We start from the raw sequence: 16,398 nt of genomic DNA on the forward strand, positions 1-16,398 counted from the left end.
TTTAAGTTTCCCTAAAATAAGCTTTTTATGTTGATTTTCTTTGAATAATTTGAAAAAATCCTCTTTGGTTCTCCCTTTACCTCCTTATGACTCCAAGAGGTAGATGCAGAAGGGTATGGTGGGGAAGTTCTCAAAACTGCTTGAAAGTGTAGTCATCAGCTTACTCTTGTGAACAACATGGATACCAAGGTATGGAAAACAATGTTTGAATATGGACTGTTATCACTTCAAAGTAGGAAAAGCATAAATTGGATTTTGAAAGACAAGCTACTCAGCAATGTAATATAAAACCATAAATTTATTATAACAACATCACAGCTACTTTTAATGCCACCATTATCCTGATCTGAATTGGCAAGGAGGCATTGCTTGTTGAAGAATAGTTCATTCAGTTTTATCATAGATGACTTTGCACTAGATGGGTAGAACTCAGGAGGTGGGAAGCACGTAAATTGGGTCACGAGTAGCTCATGAAATATTGGCAAAATGATTCATATATTGAAGAGAGATAACAAAGGAGAGAGCAACTTGGAAAACACAGGCAGAACCTACAAAATGTGTGAATAAGGCAGTAAGTGAAGGAGCAACCAACCAAACACCTCTAGGATAAACAGGAAGCAGGATGAACAAAGACCAGTGTTGCTTAGAGCAGAAAGGGTTGGACAGGCACACTCACAATGATGTCCTCTGTCCTGGCATGAACACAGAGGTCACAGTCTATCAGGAAATTGTGCGGATGTGGTTGAGCTTGGCTGGGCTCACCCTGCATTCCTGATACTATGGCCTATCTACATAATCATTGTTTTGCCTGAAAGATCTCCACCCATTCCATTCCTTTGATCTATCTTCTTTCTACCCTCAAGACCCTCCCTGCCTGCAGGTAGTATTAATCCTACCAATTAAAACCCTCACAACAGTTGCTAAGGAAGTCCCTACCTTTCCAGCCCTTTTGCCTTTCTCCACCCCTTTCCTAGCCAGTTCTGTTTCCGACTTGCCACTTCCAGGTCTGCCTTTTAAAAGCCTTGGCTGTCTGATCAATAAAGGTATTGCATTGTCTTGCCACCATGTGTCTGTTCCTGAGTCATCTCCCTCACATCACTGAGTGAATAGCAGCCCAGGCTGGCTTCAGTTGAGTTCTCTCCAACACAAGGAGCACACACATGGGAAGAAACACCCCCATGCTAGCCTGGCAACAGTCCTCTCACTCTGTTCTCCAGACTGTTCTCTATCCAAGAAGCACAATTTAGAGTGATGGCAGCTAACCTCAGCCACATGCATTCATCCCTCTACCTGGCCAGTCGGGCCAGCCCAGGCCACCGGCTTCTGCACACCTCCAGCCCAGGCCCTTACTCAGCCTCAGTTCTCAACCTCCTCAGAACACGCAGGGGGAGGGGAAAATGTCAAAGACACAGAGCAGACAGGAGCTTCAGATGACATAAGTCGCTTCATATACTTACAGGTCCCGAATCTTTCCCTTCACTTCTCATCTCTACATAGTAGATGGGCTTAATAAACTGTATCATGCATTTGACTTTGGTCTCTGAGCCTTTCTGCTTGAAGGCTACCACAGCACAAGGCAAATCCCCACATTATATAAATAATAGAAAACAAGCAAAATTACATTGCAGTTTGTGGTTAATTAAAAGAAAAACATCTTTTTCCCCATCCAAATCTATGGATACCAGTTTAAACATGGTAGCCCCAGTACAGTGCCCTATACTGCCTATTATGAAGTCAAACTTTTCCATTATTACAGATTTTTTAGAGTATTTTTAACAATCAAATGCATATTGCCTGGGAAAAAGACCTTTATATGTTGAGTAGAAATTTCATGTTCAAGAGACTGAACTCACTATAGCTTAAGAATCTCTCTTAGGGAGTAGGGCGGTAGCACATAGGGTTAAGCACACATGGCGCAAAGTGCATGGACTGGCATAAGGATCCCAGTTCCAGCCCCTGGCTCCCCACCTGCAGGGGAGTCGCTTCACAGGCGGTGAAGCAGGTCTGCAGGTGTCTATCTTTCTCTCCTCCTCTCTGTCTTCTCCTCCTCTCTCCATTTCTCTCTGTCCTATCCAACAATGACGATGACAATAACAACAACAATAAAAAACAAGGCCAACAAAAAGGGAATAAATAAATAAATATTTTTTTTAAAATCTCTCTTGACCAAGAGGCTGAATCCTGACATCCTGCTGTACTTTCCTGGGATATTAGACGTATAGAAAATGCTCGGTTCATGGTCCAGGAGGTGGTACAGTGGCTAAGGAACTAGACTGAGTTCAAATCCCCAGGAGCACATGTACCAGAGTGATGTCTGGCTCTTTCTCTCTCTCCTCCTATTTTTCTCATTAATAAAATAAATAAAATCTAAAAAGGAAAAGAAAGTGCTCGGTTCCCGCAAACCCCCCCAGCAAGGCTGGAAGTGTACACCCCAGGGGTAGAACCCCATGGATCATTCTAGTTGCTTTAACACCTCCTCCAGGTCCTATCCTGGGACTCATGGCTGGCTTCTTCATGTCATGGTAATCACTGTCTTGCGTCGGACCATTCTCTGGCCTCACTGAAGTTAAGAGCTTACACTTACAAAAGGAGAAAACTCTCATTTTATGTATTCTAGAGAGTGAACTTTTGCTCTGCCAGAGAACTGTCCCTGCATTTATATCAGAGGGAAGGTGGTCACAGTTGGCGTGTCTTACTAGATAATGGCAGAATACTTACTTAATGAGAATTTTATTTCTAGTCCAGGAAATTTCGGGCTGGGGATAGGATTCCACTGCACACATGAAAGTGGCCACTTCCTCAACTAGAGCGTCGACGGTCTCAAGAGGAGTGGTGATAACAGGCGCTGCAGGAAGAGAAAGAGTCATGTGAGCACGCTCTGGAATGCTGTTGGCTGACCCTTTGTGAGCAGATGTTACCACAGACCTGAATGAGAACTGCGTTTCCCCCAGGAGAAACCTGTCAAAAGAAAGATTGTGCTTGGGAAAGATATGTTTCCACTTCCAAATTAGAATTTGAGAATTAAGAGAAAAGGCTCTCAAGCGAGTAGGGCTTAGAAGGCGTCATATACAATCAAAAAGTGAGGTGCAGGGTTTGAGCTTCACTGTGCTATGATTTGGGTGAACTTTTCTTTTTTAGTGCTTTTTACTTAATGATTGATTGATTTTAATTTCTTTTTTAAAATATTTATTTATTCCCTTTTGTTACCCTTGTTGTTTTATTGTTGTAGTTCTTATTGTTGTTGTTACTGATGTTGTTGGATAGGACAGAGAGAAATGGAGAGAGGATGGGAAGACAGAAAGGGAGAGACAGATAGACACCTGCAGACCTGCTTCATCGCCTGTGAAGCGACTCCCCTGCAGGTGGGGAGCCGGGGGCTTGAACTGGGATCCTTATGCTGGTCCTTGAGCTTTGTGCCATGGGTGCTTAACCCACTGTGCCACCGCCCAACTCCTCTCTTTTTTAAAAATATAGGACAATTTTTTAAAATTTTTATTTATTTAGTCTCTTTTGTTGCCCTTTGTTGCCCTTGTTTCTTTTTATTGCCGTATGTTGTTTTCGATGGGTTATGTTGTTTTCGACGGGCTGGCTTCACGGGCAGGTAACAGACGACCAGGGACTCATGGCTGGGTTGTACGCAGTATCTCTTTATTCATGCAGGACGCAGCACAATCTAAGATGAGCTAAGCTAAACTCAAGGTAAAGTAAAACTCACAATGCTGTCTTTATATGTACTTGCCAAGTAAGGTGGAAACAGGATGTGACATAGAGAGGGTGGAGAGAAAAGTGACTGGTGAAAATCAGAGTGTGACAAGGAGGGGGCAGATTAGGTGAGAATCCTATCACTGAACCACAAATGCCCTGGAGGGAGGGTGGAACTTGTTAACAGTGGTTATGTAAATAGAATGCAGTGGTTATGTAAATAGAATAGTGTTAAGCAGGGGGGATTTAAACCAAATGAAACAGAAGGGGTCTCATGCATACCAACAGTCGTAGTGACTATTGTCATCATTGTTGGATAGGACAGAGAGAAATGGAGAGAGGAGGAGAAGACAGAGAGGGGGAGAGAAAGACAGACACCTGCAGACCTGCTTCCTTATGCTGTTCCTTGTGCTTTGTGCCACGTGTGCTTAATCCGCTGAGCTACTACCCTACTCCCTTGGGTGTCCTCTTAAGTAAATACATATATGTGTGTGTGCATGTATGTGTATTTGTGTATATATGTATATGTATAGTGCATCTCTATCCTAACACCAATGTATTGGTGTATAATTCTACCTAACAGAACCTTGGAAATAAGAAGTGAGAGAAACTCATCCCAAGGGATGTTATGATTCTACTTATATGCAGAGGCAACAACAAGCAAGTTTATAGAGAAAGACAATAAATTAGAAATTCCACAGCCTATATATTAAAGCTTTATTTCATTTGATAGAACAAAGAGAAGTTGAGAAGGAAGGGGCTAAGAGGGAGAGAGACAGAGACACCTGCAGCCCTGCTTCACCACTCATGAAGCTTTGCTCTTCATGTGGGGCTTGAACCCAGGTCCTTGCACATGGATTTACATGCACTTAGCCAGGTGCACCACCACTTGGCCCCCAGGATGGTGACCTCTTGCTGTGATATACAGGATTTCTATCAGGTAGAGTGAATTAGCCTAAGTTAACACTTGGGGTGAACGCACAGCTATGTGACATATTTTTTTGAAATCAAGGGTGAACTGAATTGTTTCTTGGCCATCAGAGTTTTGTTTCTTTGCTTTGGGTTTTCTTATTGTTGTTGCTGTTTGCTGGCTGTGTGATTTCACTGTTGTGGCAGACTTTCATCTTCCCATTTTCATTCTGTTCTCTAGATAGAAGGTGTGTGAGAGAGAGTGCTCCCACCTGGTGGCTGGAGACTTTAGTTCATTCTTTGTTCATGATCAAATGAGTGTGTGTGTGTGAGTGTGTGTGTGTGTGTGTGTATGTGTGTGTATGTGTGTATATGTGTGTGTATTGTGTGTATGTGTATGTGTGTGAATATGTGTGTATGTGTGTGTATATGTGTGTATGTGTGTATATGTATGTGTGTATATATGCATGTGTATGTGTGTGTGTGTATTGTGTGTGTGTATGTGTGTGTATATGTGTGTGTGTCATGGCTAGAGCTTCACCACTCTGAGATGAATTTTCTTCTAATTCAGAGAGAGAGAGATGGAGGGAGAGAGAGGGAGAGAGAGACATAGGGAGAAAGAGGGAGAATAGCACAGGAGAACTCCATGTAGTTCCCCTGGGAGCTTGAACCTGGATGCTTCATAAGACAAAGCAGACACCCCCAGCTGAGCTATCCCGCTGGCCCCTGTGAGTGTGCATGCTGAAGGCTAGGTCAAATGAGGAACAGACTAAGAGTGGTCAGTAACTGTCTGGGATGGACATCTCCAAGGTTCAGGTGGGTCTAAGGTTCCTGTCTGATCTGTAAGCTGCCCATGGTCAGGACCAGCTTATTTGGATACTGTGTCTAATTTGCAAAGCTTATGATGCCGGTGTGAACCCAGTCCCGTTCACATTGAATGAAGCTATGGTGCTGCAGAGCCTCCCCTGTCTCTGTCTCTGTCTCTCTCTTTCTATTTGAAAGAGCTTGGAGCAAAGCAGGAAGCCCCAATGATAGCCATGAGAAGGCCCTGTCAGCAGTTCTCTGTGGGTTACACCAAATGTGAGGAGACTGACATGAGTGTCCTTTCTAAAGGTTTTATAAAGTGGGTTCGGCCCACTTTGCACATGTTCCAAAGTTCTGAAACAAAATTAATTCCAATTTTTTACTGACACAATCACTCTGTTATACTCAGTAATTGTGTCGGCACAGCAGGCTGACTCTGTTTTCTTCTCCTTCAGCTTTCATCTCGGTCAGAGCCTGTGTGAAGGAGGGCAGTGTTTCTTTCCTCCGTCCGAGGGACACACATGAATAACAAACAGATGGAATGAACACGGCTCTTTCTGTATCCTGAGAGTAGCTTAGCCGGAACATGAGCTTCTTGGAGAGAAAGACATGATATTATCCTGTCTTTGTATTTTATCAACTTTAGCACATGGCTCTTGATGATTTGTTTTCCTTTTAAAAATATTTATTTATTTATTATATAGACAGAGAGAAATTGAGAGGGAAGGAGGAGATAGAGAGACAGAGAGACATCTGCAGCCCTGCTTCACCACTGGTGAAGCTTCCTTTCTGCAGGTGAGGACCAGGGGCTTGAAGTCTTTGCACACTGTAATGTGAGTGCTTAACCAAGTGTGCCACCTGTGGAGTTTCTTTCTGGTATGAATTGCTGCTGATCAGCACGATCACAAATGACTGAATAGACTAAAAAGCTAAACGCATTTGCTCATTTCGTCTTTAGAAAGATTAGAGCTGAGACTTGAAACATATTTGTGTATTTCTAACATCACACATACATCACACATTATTTCAATCTGAGAAAACACTCCAATTTGGACATTTTTCAGATCCCCAAAAAAGAAGACAGTCAGTGTTGCTTATTTTAGGAACTGGCTTATCGACAGTATTGCTGATACAACAAAATAGAAGTTCCTTTCTGTATAAGGACCTAATAAATCCATTGCTTTTTAAAAATTTTTCATCTTATTGGAAGACTGGAGACTTAAGCACATGTGCACACTCGGGGACACTTCTTGCCTCACCGTGCTAAGTGTCTGCATTCCCTTCTTAGTGGAAAACATGGACTGGACATGGTGTATTGTGCCAAAGCAAAGTGTACCAAATTCAATCATGTAAGGCTCAACAACACTTGAAATGATTATCTGTGACTGGCTTACCACCAGTCCTTTGCCACAGAATGCAGTCTTGACCCTTGTCTTCAAGAATAGCATTGGAAACAGGCACGGAAGCATTCTGCCTAAGTGTGTTAGAAGTTTTGAAGTCGACTCTCCTGGGGGCATTCTTTTGGGTACTCAAAGGGATTCATCTGAAATAAACTTAATACTTCAGAGGGATCACAATACCGGTCACTGACACACTGTTAGTGTGTCACATAGATTTCTATGTTGAGTACCAGTAGCTGTGTCTTCGTGTTTATGAGAAAACAAGGGCTTACAGTCACCGTGGGCTTTCCCTTATGCACAGGCAGAATAAAGGGGAAAGGAGAAGACAGACCTTGATGTTCCCATTCTCTTCAACACTTTGAAAATCCTCATTTCCTTGACTTCATTATTAAATCCAAACTGCATGGTATGCTAATTGGTAATCTCAACTCCCTATGCACAAGTTCTTTCGCCATATTTATCCTGGAAAAGCACTAACTCTGAATTAGTCAGATCACCTGTCCCAGCAAAGGACTCTGGGAGGGAGGAGAGCACAGGGTGAGACATGGATGGACATGGGGCACTGCACCACAGCAAAGGACTCTGGGAGGGAGGGAGAGCACAGAGTGAGACATGGATGGACATGGGGCACTGCACCACAGCAAAGGACACTGGGAGGAGGGAGAGCACAGAGTGAGACATGGATGGACATGGGGCACTGCACCACAGCAAAGGACACTGGGAGGAGGGAGAGCACAGGGTGAGACATGGATGGACATGGGGCACTGCACCACAGCAAAGGACTCTGGGAGGAGGGAGAACACAGAGTGAGACATGGATGGACATGGGGTACTGCACCACAGCAAAGGACTCTGGGAGGGAGGAGAGCACAGAGTGAGACATGGATGGACATGGGGCACTGCACCACAGCAAAGGACACTGGGAGGAGGGAGAACACAGAGTGAGACATGGATGGACATGGGGTACTGCACCACAGCAAAGGACTCTGGGAGGGAGGAGAGCACAGAGTGAGACATGGATGGACATGGGGCACTGCACCACAGCAAAGGACTCTGGGAGGGAGGAGAGCACAGAGTGAGACATGGATGGACATGGGGCACTGCACCACAGCAAAGGACTCTGGGAGGGAGGAGAGCACAGAGTGAGACATGGATGGACATGGGCAATGCACCACAGCAAAGGACTCTGGGAGGGAGGGAGAGCACAGGGTGAGACATGGATGGACATGGGGCACTGCACCACAGCAAAGGACTCTGGGAGGGAGGAGAGCACAGAGTGAGACATGGATGGACATGGGGTACTGCACCACAGCAAAGGACTCTGGGAGGGAGGAGTGCACAGGGTGAGACATGGATGGACATGGGGCACTGCACCACAGCAAAGGACACTGGGAGGAGGGAGAGCACAGGGTGAGACATGGATGGACATGGGGCACTGCACCACAGCAAAGGACTCTGGGAGGGAGGGAGAGCACAGAGTGAGACATGGATGGACATGGGGCACTGCACCTCAGCAAAGGACTCTGGGAGGGAGGGAGGAGAGCACAGGGTGAGACATGGATGGACATGGGGCACTGCACCACAGCAAAGGACTCTGGGAGGGAGGAGAGCACAGGGTGAGGCATGGATGGACATGGGGTACTGCACCACAGCAAAGGACTCTGGGAGGGAGTAGAGCACAGAGTGAGACATGGGTGGACATGGGCTACTGCACCACAGCAAAGGACTCTGGGAGGGAGTAGAGCACAGAGTGAGACATGGGTGGACATGGGCTACTGCACCACAGCAAAGGACTCTGGGAGGGAGGAGAGCACAGAGTGAGACATGGATGGACATGGGGTACTGCACCACAGCAAAGGACTCTGGGAGGGAGGAGTGCACAGGGTGAGACATGGATGGACATGGGGCACTGCACCACAGCAAAGGACTCTGGGAGGGAGGAGAGCACAGAGTGAGACATGGATGGACATGGGGCACTGCACCACAGCAAAGGACACTGGGAGGAGGGAGAGCACAGGGTGAGACATGGATGGACATGGGGCACTGCACCACAGCAAAGGACTCTGGGAGGGAGGAGAGCACAGTGTGAGGCATGGATGGACATGGGGTACTGCAGTAAAACTTAGGGCACAGTGAAGTTGTCTGCATATTCAATGACTGCACTGTACAGCATTAAGCCCCTTGATTCAAAAGCAACGATCACCTGTCTTTTCTCCTGTTTCCCCTGTAGGGCTGAGTAAGGTCAAGCAAGTGTGTGGCTCCTGGGAGCTATGCAGATGCACCCCAACCCCAGCAAGACCACTGACCCTACTGCTCAGACCCTTCTCCCGAATGTCTCTAGAGAGAGACCCTGGCCCCTAGGTCCTCTCTGCTCCTCTTACTTGTCATTTTCCATCATGGACCTCAAGCTGTATTTCACTGATAGTTTATCTGAAAATGTTATAGAAATCTGTATGTTTCTCTCATTTCTTTCTGTTCTTGAAGGTCACCAGTGTTTAAGGCAAATGTGTTTCTTCCAGCTCGCACTGTGCGTCTTTCAGTTTACGTCAATATGAAACTTCTTCCAGGACTCGGTGTCCTAGATTTTAATGACAGCTGTGCTTGCTATGACTCAGACGTGTGTGGATTCTGTGACTCCTATCCCTGTATGCCTACGACTTAGAAAAAGTTACCGCTCAAATGTATCTAAAGATAAATATTTCAGACTAAAACAAAATCTGGCTGTGGTATAAAATGGGGCTACTTTAAAAGTGAGACCCGGACAGGAGTTATTTGTGCATATTAAAAATTCAGTCATGGTTATATTCCTCCATGATTTACATCTTGCCATACACTTAATATCACAAAATAAAATCTTAAATACTATTCAGTTATATGGTCAAAGTCAATGCTCTGTGAAATGAAAGCTACTTTAATCTATGGTGTATGCAGAATGTGTGTGTGTGTTTCACATGCAAGACACAGTGTCATATCCTTCTACTTGTACATGTGAAGCTCGTGACCAGAAGAAATGACTTAGAAATGCAGTGACCCTCGCTTGTCTTTATAGTCCCAATTAAGCCACAAATAAACTCTACAGGGCCAGTTGTCCATTTTACCTGGGACACAGGACGCCATGGGAAGGACCCGGAGTACTCAGGTGCACTGTGCAGAGTGCCAGTCTATTTTGCGATTGTGCTGCAGCTCTTTGCTTGACTGCACCTGAAGCGTGGGAAATAGTTTCTCTTTGCTACTGCCGTCCCCAAGGGTAGAGAAGACAGCTGTGAGAGGACTCCTGTGGGACCCCCTGAAGACTTTTAACAGTGTTATAAGAATAGCATTGGGAGTCGGGCAGTAGCACAGTGGGTTAAACGCACATGGTGCAAAGTGCCAAGGACCGGCCTAAGGATCCCAGTTCGAGCCCCCGGCTCCCCACCTGCAGGGGAGTCACTTTACAAGCAGTTAAGCAGGTCTGCTGGCGTCTGTCTTTCTCTCCCCCTCTTTGTCTTCCCCTCCTCTCTCCATTTCTCTCTGTCCTATCCAACAACAATATCAATAACAACAATAATAACTACAACAATAAAATAAGGGCAACAAAATGGAACAAATAAATAAAATAAATATTTTTAAAAAAGAATAGCATGTCGTTGCTTCATGATCAATGTGTTCAGCAGGCCTCCGCACTGCAAATTTTAACAACTTTCCTTATCATAATCTCTGTGCTCAGAACTGGTGTGCATTGTACTCTGTTAGGCCTGGTGTTTGGGGCTCAGGCTGATGTTAAGACAATGCTATACAGAATGTATAACAAACAAGCTTTACTAGGCAAAGGTTGTCTTAATATAGTACTATAACTACAGAAACAAACAAATATTAATAGTATTGGGCTAGCAATTTGATTATTTCATTAATAGGCCCAGATACGTGACTTTGTTACTTGTGTGCTACCATAATTTGATATTTACATAACAGTATGTCCATTTTAGTTAAGGGTTTTACCTGTAGAATTTAAAAATTTAACATTATTTCTTTCTAGAATATAGATTAGGATTTGCTCATGTAATGAGTTTTTTTTCATCTCTGTGCATCAGATTAACTGGAACTATCGAAACTTCCTGTCCTGCTCCCTAGCAGCAGAACGTTGCCTCCAGCCACATTTTGTGTGACTCAGTGGTGAAGAACAACACCCGAATGGAACCTAGGAAATACAAAGTCCCAACATCTAGCTGCTGCCTGGCCGAACATGCGTGAGCAGGAGCACCAAAACAATCTGAAGCCAATGGTGTCTTTCTGGCTATTATTAGGTGTTTCAAATATCTAGATTCTTTTTTTTTAACCTGGAGATATCTTACAGTGTTAGGTGGCAATTAAACATTCAAATGAATCTGATGAAATATCTTTGTGCATGTAAAATGGGAAAAGAAGACAACAAAACACCACACGCTTGTAGGATCGACTGTGAAGGGAACTGTACCGTATTGCCATTGAATCTCCACCAAGCTGTTTTCTCATCTTAACTCATCTACACAGTGAAAATGTGACCAGTTCACTGGCAAAGCAGTATAAAGAAAGAACAATTTAAGTGCTTAAGAAACACAAAAATCTTAATTTGACACATTTAATTTAAAAACTCTTGTATAAAAAGATTTAAATGATGCTTCAGTCCCTCCAAAATGTACAACTGTTTTAGTCTTTCTTCATGATCTGAAATATGTGAATTTATTTTCACAGTACCCCACCATGAAGCATGTCAGTGTGGACATTCTTGCTACTGCAACAGGTGTTTGTCAGCTTCTTAAGTCACTTTCCTTTGCCCTGAGGTGGTGTTATTTCCGGTACATTCCAAAGGCTCTGAAAAAAACTTTTGCAATCTCTTGCCAAGCCAACTCAGGGTCCCAGCATGGAAGTTACCGAGAAGCCATTGTGTTCACGCTTTCCTTACGTAAGCAAAATGTGTGTGTCTCCCTTTAATTTCGATTTTAAGAGCTAAAATACTAAATGTTATGTGAAAGTATGGCAGCAAGTTGAAATGCTTTTTGTTCGGAAGTAAACACTGCCTATCTGGGGGTAGAACTGATTATATTCCTGGTAAACGTTGTGCGAAAAAGCTTCTTATCATCTGTTTAGACCACCCTGAAATTTGACGAACGCAAACAAAAGCACCCTTGGTAGCAGGCAGTCCACCTCCCGGTGCTGCCTAGGTGCCAGTTTTTGGCAGACATGTCATGGCTAAACTTTTGCTTGTAGACTTCAGGGCCAGAGGCAGGTATCAGCAGAAGGGAGACCACTGATCACTTATTTCTTTGTATAGGTTTTCCCCTTTCAATCCACTCCACCCCTACCTCACCAAGTCAAGCCCAAGCCTGCACACGGTGGGTTGGCTGTGATCAGACTCAGGACACACACAGACTCAGGACAGTCACAAAGCCATAAAGAAGACAAGATCGCTCAGACCCACCTTTTGGAAGCTTCTCAGTCCCGCTGAAGGCCACCAGAGTCAGAATATGTACCAAAGGAATGTTGACAAGCTCTCTCATGATTAATCCAGAATCAGGCAGAAGAAAGTTCTTTCTGGACAACGCAAAGGAAAAATCTCTCCTCACCATTCACATTTTAAAGCAGAGTTAGTTAGTGAAGGGTCCTAGGCTAATGACTGCGTCAGCAGCCCTCAGAGCTCTAAGTATAATCAGGAATTCTCAGACTTGGCTGCAGTGATGGACGTGGCCAGCTGGTGAGTGTCCACTTAGGCCGGTGAAGCCAATGGAGGGCTGGAGGAACAAGGGAAAGAAAATCCCTTGTGAATCCCTTTCAAGACAGGAGCAGAAGGACAATACCAGATGTCTTCTGCAGTCATGCCGACGTTCCCAGCAGGAGAGGGTTATGGGCTCCTGATTCATCTCTAACACCACAGCAGAACTCGGAGAGGCTCAAACCCGGTTCCCTTGCTGCTGACTCCACCGCCCATATTCACTGGACCACTACATGTGGGGGACTGTGACATCAGCTCCCTTTCTTTCCTCCTCTGACTTCTGATTCTCCTGTTATCCCCCTCCCCTCTCATTTTAGACATTCATATTCTCTTAAAGATAACAAGAAACTCTTGACCGCTCTCTCTGCTTTATGCGTTATCATCCTCAGATCTTTTTCCCCCAGATTCTTTGCCCAGTTGAAAAGACTCCAGTAACTGTTTTTAAAATTACTTTTATCATCTTTATTTGTAAGATAAAGACAGCCAGAAATTGAGAGGATAGAGGGAGACAGAGAGGAAGAGAGACAGAGAGAGACCTGCAGCACGGCCTTACCACTCATGCAGCTTCCACCCTGCAGGTGGGGCCCAAGGGCTCAAACCCAGGTCCTTGTGCCCTGTGACATGGTCGCTCAATCAGGTGCCCCACCACCCGGCTCCCAATGGCTAGTTTTTAATCAGCTAGGAGGCTGTGCTGCCCTACCTACCTGGTCAGCTCCATCACCTCACCCCTGCCTCCACTTTCACCTGAGCCACCTGCTGGCGGGTCCCTGAGGATAGCACGGGCTGCTCATGCCCGACTAACCCTTGGGATGCAGGCGTCCTGCCCTCACCTTGGTAACATCTCCCTGGCTTGTTCACCATCTCCTGGAGACACAGAAGGCCGGCACTTCCCGAAGTTATGTGTGGATTCACAGCCCCTGAGCTCTTATGCAGTACTGCACTGTCTTCAGACTCCGCTTAGGACGTGCTGAGTACTTTAAATACTGAGTGGCCTAGGCATGGAGTGCAGAGGCCAGCACAAAAATCAAAGTTAGCATTTCAAAGCAGTCCCCTTTAGGAACAGGAGTCAAGGCAGATCTAGCTGTGTGACGCTTACTTTACGTCCACTGACCTGAAGCAGTTTGACTAGTTTCATAGAACGAACATGAAATGGAAAGTCACAACACTTAAAATCCTGCAGGTGGCCATGATGGACAGGGTGCTGTCCAGGAGGGAGCTGGACGCTACTGAAACGCCAGGTGCAACAGACCGAGGTGTTGTCTCTGAGTCTAACAACATAAGTCATTTAGGACCCTGATGAAGGGCGGCCTCCAGGAATGAAGAGGAATGAGGTGAGAGCAGGCATGTGCAGAGAGACAAGCCCGTGCTAGCTGCTCAGCGTGGAGGGACCAGGCTGTGTTCTGCAAGAGTCTCTGGGAAAGGGAGGCCCTGGAGGGCGAGACAGAGTGGCCACAGAATGTTTTCACTTTCCATGTATACTGAAGGTGTCATGTGAATGATCCTGCAGGGAGAAATCATTGGAATCATCGTTTGGATTATCTTTTCTCTTTAAAGAGAGTGGGGGAAAGGAATATTTCTGGACTCAGGTAAGGCTGGAGAATTGCATGTAGGACCTTGTAATACAAGAGGAGAGTGTGGGCTGTCATGGGCTCTCTGTCTCCCTGGCCACTGGCGGCAGAGACTGGGCAGCCCCTGGGGGCCTTGGGGGACCCTGGTGACGAGGGAGAGTGCGCCGAGAGGAATCAATCACGACCTCCTCCGGGAGAAGCTTCAGGGAGATGACTCATTTATGGGGAGTACAAGCAAGCAGATAGACTCAAGGGTTAGAAAAAATGTTGAGGTGATCATTAATCTAATCCATACAAATACTGAGTTAAGTCTTATCCTATCAAGTATTTGATCACAACTGGAAAGTTACCGCTTAAGGCCTGGTCCTGAGCTCATCCCTAGGTAGGCTTTGTTCTCTAAGGGTGAGTTACAAGTACCTCCGGGCAGAGGGGCTGGGGGCAGTTGAGCAAAGCCAGGATATCTGTGGTGGGGTTTGGTTGGCTATACACAATAATGCATGGTCTATGTCCACAGGGAATGAGGAAGCGTGTGTAGGAAGGTTTCCAGTTTGGAAAAACCCACCCATCATAAGGTCACGAGATCAGGCGAGGACCTGTCTACCACCTCTCCTGAGAAGGAGGGGGCTCAGGGTCAACCTTCCCAGACTCTCATGGAAATAATACCCTGGACTTCCCAGGCAGTGGGCCTTTGCCACAGGAGAGGGACTCACAGGCAGAAGGCAACATGTTTTCCAAGTCACCATTTGATCATGTCTGTCCTCTTTGTAATGGTGAAGGTGAGGTTAATGGCTAAAAACCACTATCCTGGGAAAGGAAAGAAAAGGGAAGGGAAGGGAAAGGAAGGGAAGGGAAAGGAAGGGAAGGGAAGGGAAGGGAAGGGAAGGGAAGGGAAGGGAAGGGAAGGGAAGGGAAGGGAAGGGAAGGGAAGGGAAGGGAAAGGGAGGGAAGGAGTGGGGAGAGCAGGGGAGGGAAGGACAGGGACAGGGAAGGGAAGGGAAGGAGACACACTGGAGGTTGTTGGCTACAAAGTTGCACTGATACTCTTATTTCTCTCCAGCTCTGCTGTTTTCTCAAATAACAGATGCTGAATTATTAGGTTTATTTTGGAGACTGAGAGGCAGAAGGGGTTATTTGTTAGTGACAAATTAGCCCAAGGAGGCAACATTCCAGGAGAGAGGATGCACTGTGAAGTGGATGAGTAAGCAGCTATGTTGAGAACAGAGATAGTTATAGGTGCCCATACTGGTCTGGCAAAGAAGGTAGGGGAGAAGGGGTGGGAGCAAAGACTGGAAGGGGGGTGAGTTGTTCTTAATTTTTAATTAATTTATTGGATAGAGGCAGAGAGAAATTGAAAGAAGGGGAGCTAGACTGAGAGATAAAGAGACAGAGAGACACCTACAACCCTGCTTCACCACTCATGAAGCTTTCCTCCTGCAGATGGGGACCAGGAGCTTGAACCCAGGTTCTTGTGCTCTGTAGTGTGGGTGCCTTATCAGGTGCACCACCGCCTGGCCCTGGAGTGCCTCAGCTGTGTGGATGGGCCTGTGCATGTGCGGGAGTTCCCCGAGAGAGAGCTGCCCATCACTGAGGGGCATTTTGGCAAGGGGCCCTCCAGGCCCTTTTGGAAGTAGACACTGCTGTGTCATGGCCAGTATTGCTATGTCTGGGGGACAGTGGGGCCGTGATGGAATGCGTGGAAAGGACACACTTTAAATTGTGGGAAGGCAGATGAGAAAGATTTAGTGATAAAGATGAGAGGAAATCTACATTTCCAACTTGGTAGATGTAAAAACTGGATAGTTAACTACTTGCTACCAGAACCTTCCTAAAGAAAGATTTCCACGGAGGTGATCTCTGTGCTGCATTTGTCAGGGATTGAACTCAGGACCTCATGGTTAAGAAACTAATGCTTTTTCAACTATGCCACCTCCTAGTCCACACTCTGCGCTATATTTGAAGCAGATGGCCCTCCCAATAACAAAGTCAGACGAGGGCTCTGCACTTCAGCTCCATCAGCACCCAGAGAGAGAGAAGGGAAAGGAGAGGGTTATATAGAGGTAGTTATGATGTCATGAGTGGCTTGAAGGGGAAGAGAGGATTGAATCAGAAAAAGAAGGTGCAGCTATGTATAAATGTGGACAGACAGTTGTAGAGAAGATGGTTGGCCCATGTCTACAGCCTTAGGGGAACTGTGGTGGCTTTTAGTGGGGAGACTGAAGATTCAGAACTCTGGTGGTGGCAATGGTGTGGATTCAATCCCCTGCTGACATGTAATTCTGTAATATATA

At 45.8% G+C, this 16,398-nt stretch overlaps 1 protein-coding gene across 2 annotated transcripts in view; it reads right to left on the reverse strand.

The window, feature by feature from the left end:
- MUSK (muscle associated receptor tyrosine kinase) overlaps positions 1–12,487 on the reverse strand; it is a 158,600-nt gene extending 146,113 nt beyond the window's left edge. For both annotated transcript variants that reach the window (XM_060199015.1, XM_060199014.1), the window contains exons 1-2: positions 12,252–12,487; positions 2,719–2,845 (exon numbers count right to left, since the gene is read on the reverse strand). In XM_060199015.1, coding sequence (XP_060054998.1) covers positions 2,719–2,845; positions 12,252–12,399 — 275 coding nt within the window. In that variant the 5' untranslated portion in view covers positions 12,400–12,487. The remainder of the gene's footprint in view (positions 1–2,718; positions 2,846–12,251) is intronic.
- Positions 12,488–16,398: the final 3,911 nt, after the last annotated feature.

This window comes from Erinaceus europaeus, chromosome 10 (genome assembly GCF_950295315.1).
Source record: "Erinaceus europaeus chromosome 10, mEriEur2.1, whole genome shotgun sequence".
Lineage (NCBI taxonomy): Eukaryota > Metazoa > Chordata > Mammalia > Eulipotyphla > Erinaceidae > Erinaceus > Erinaceus europaeus.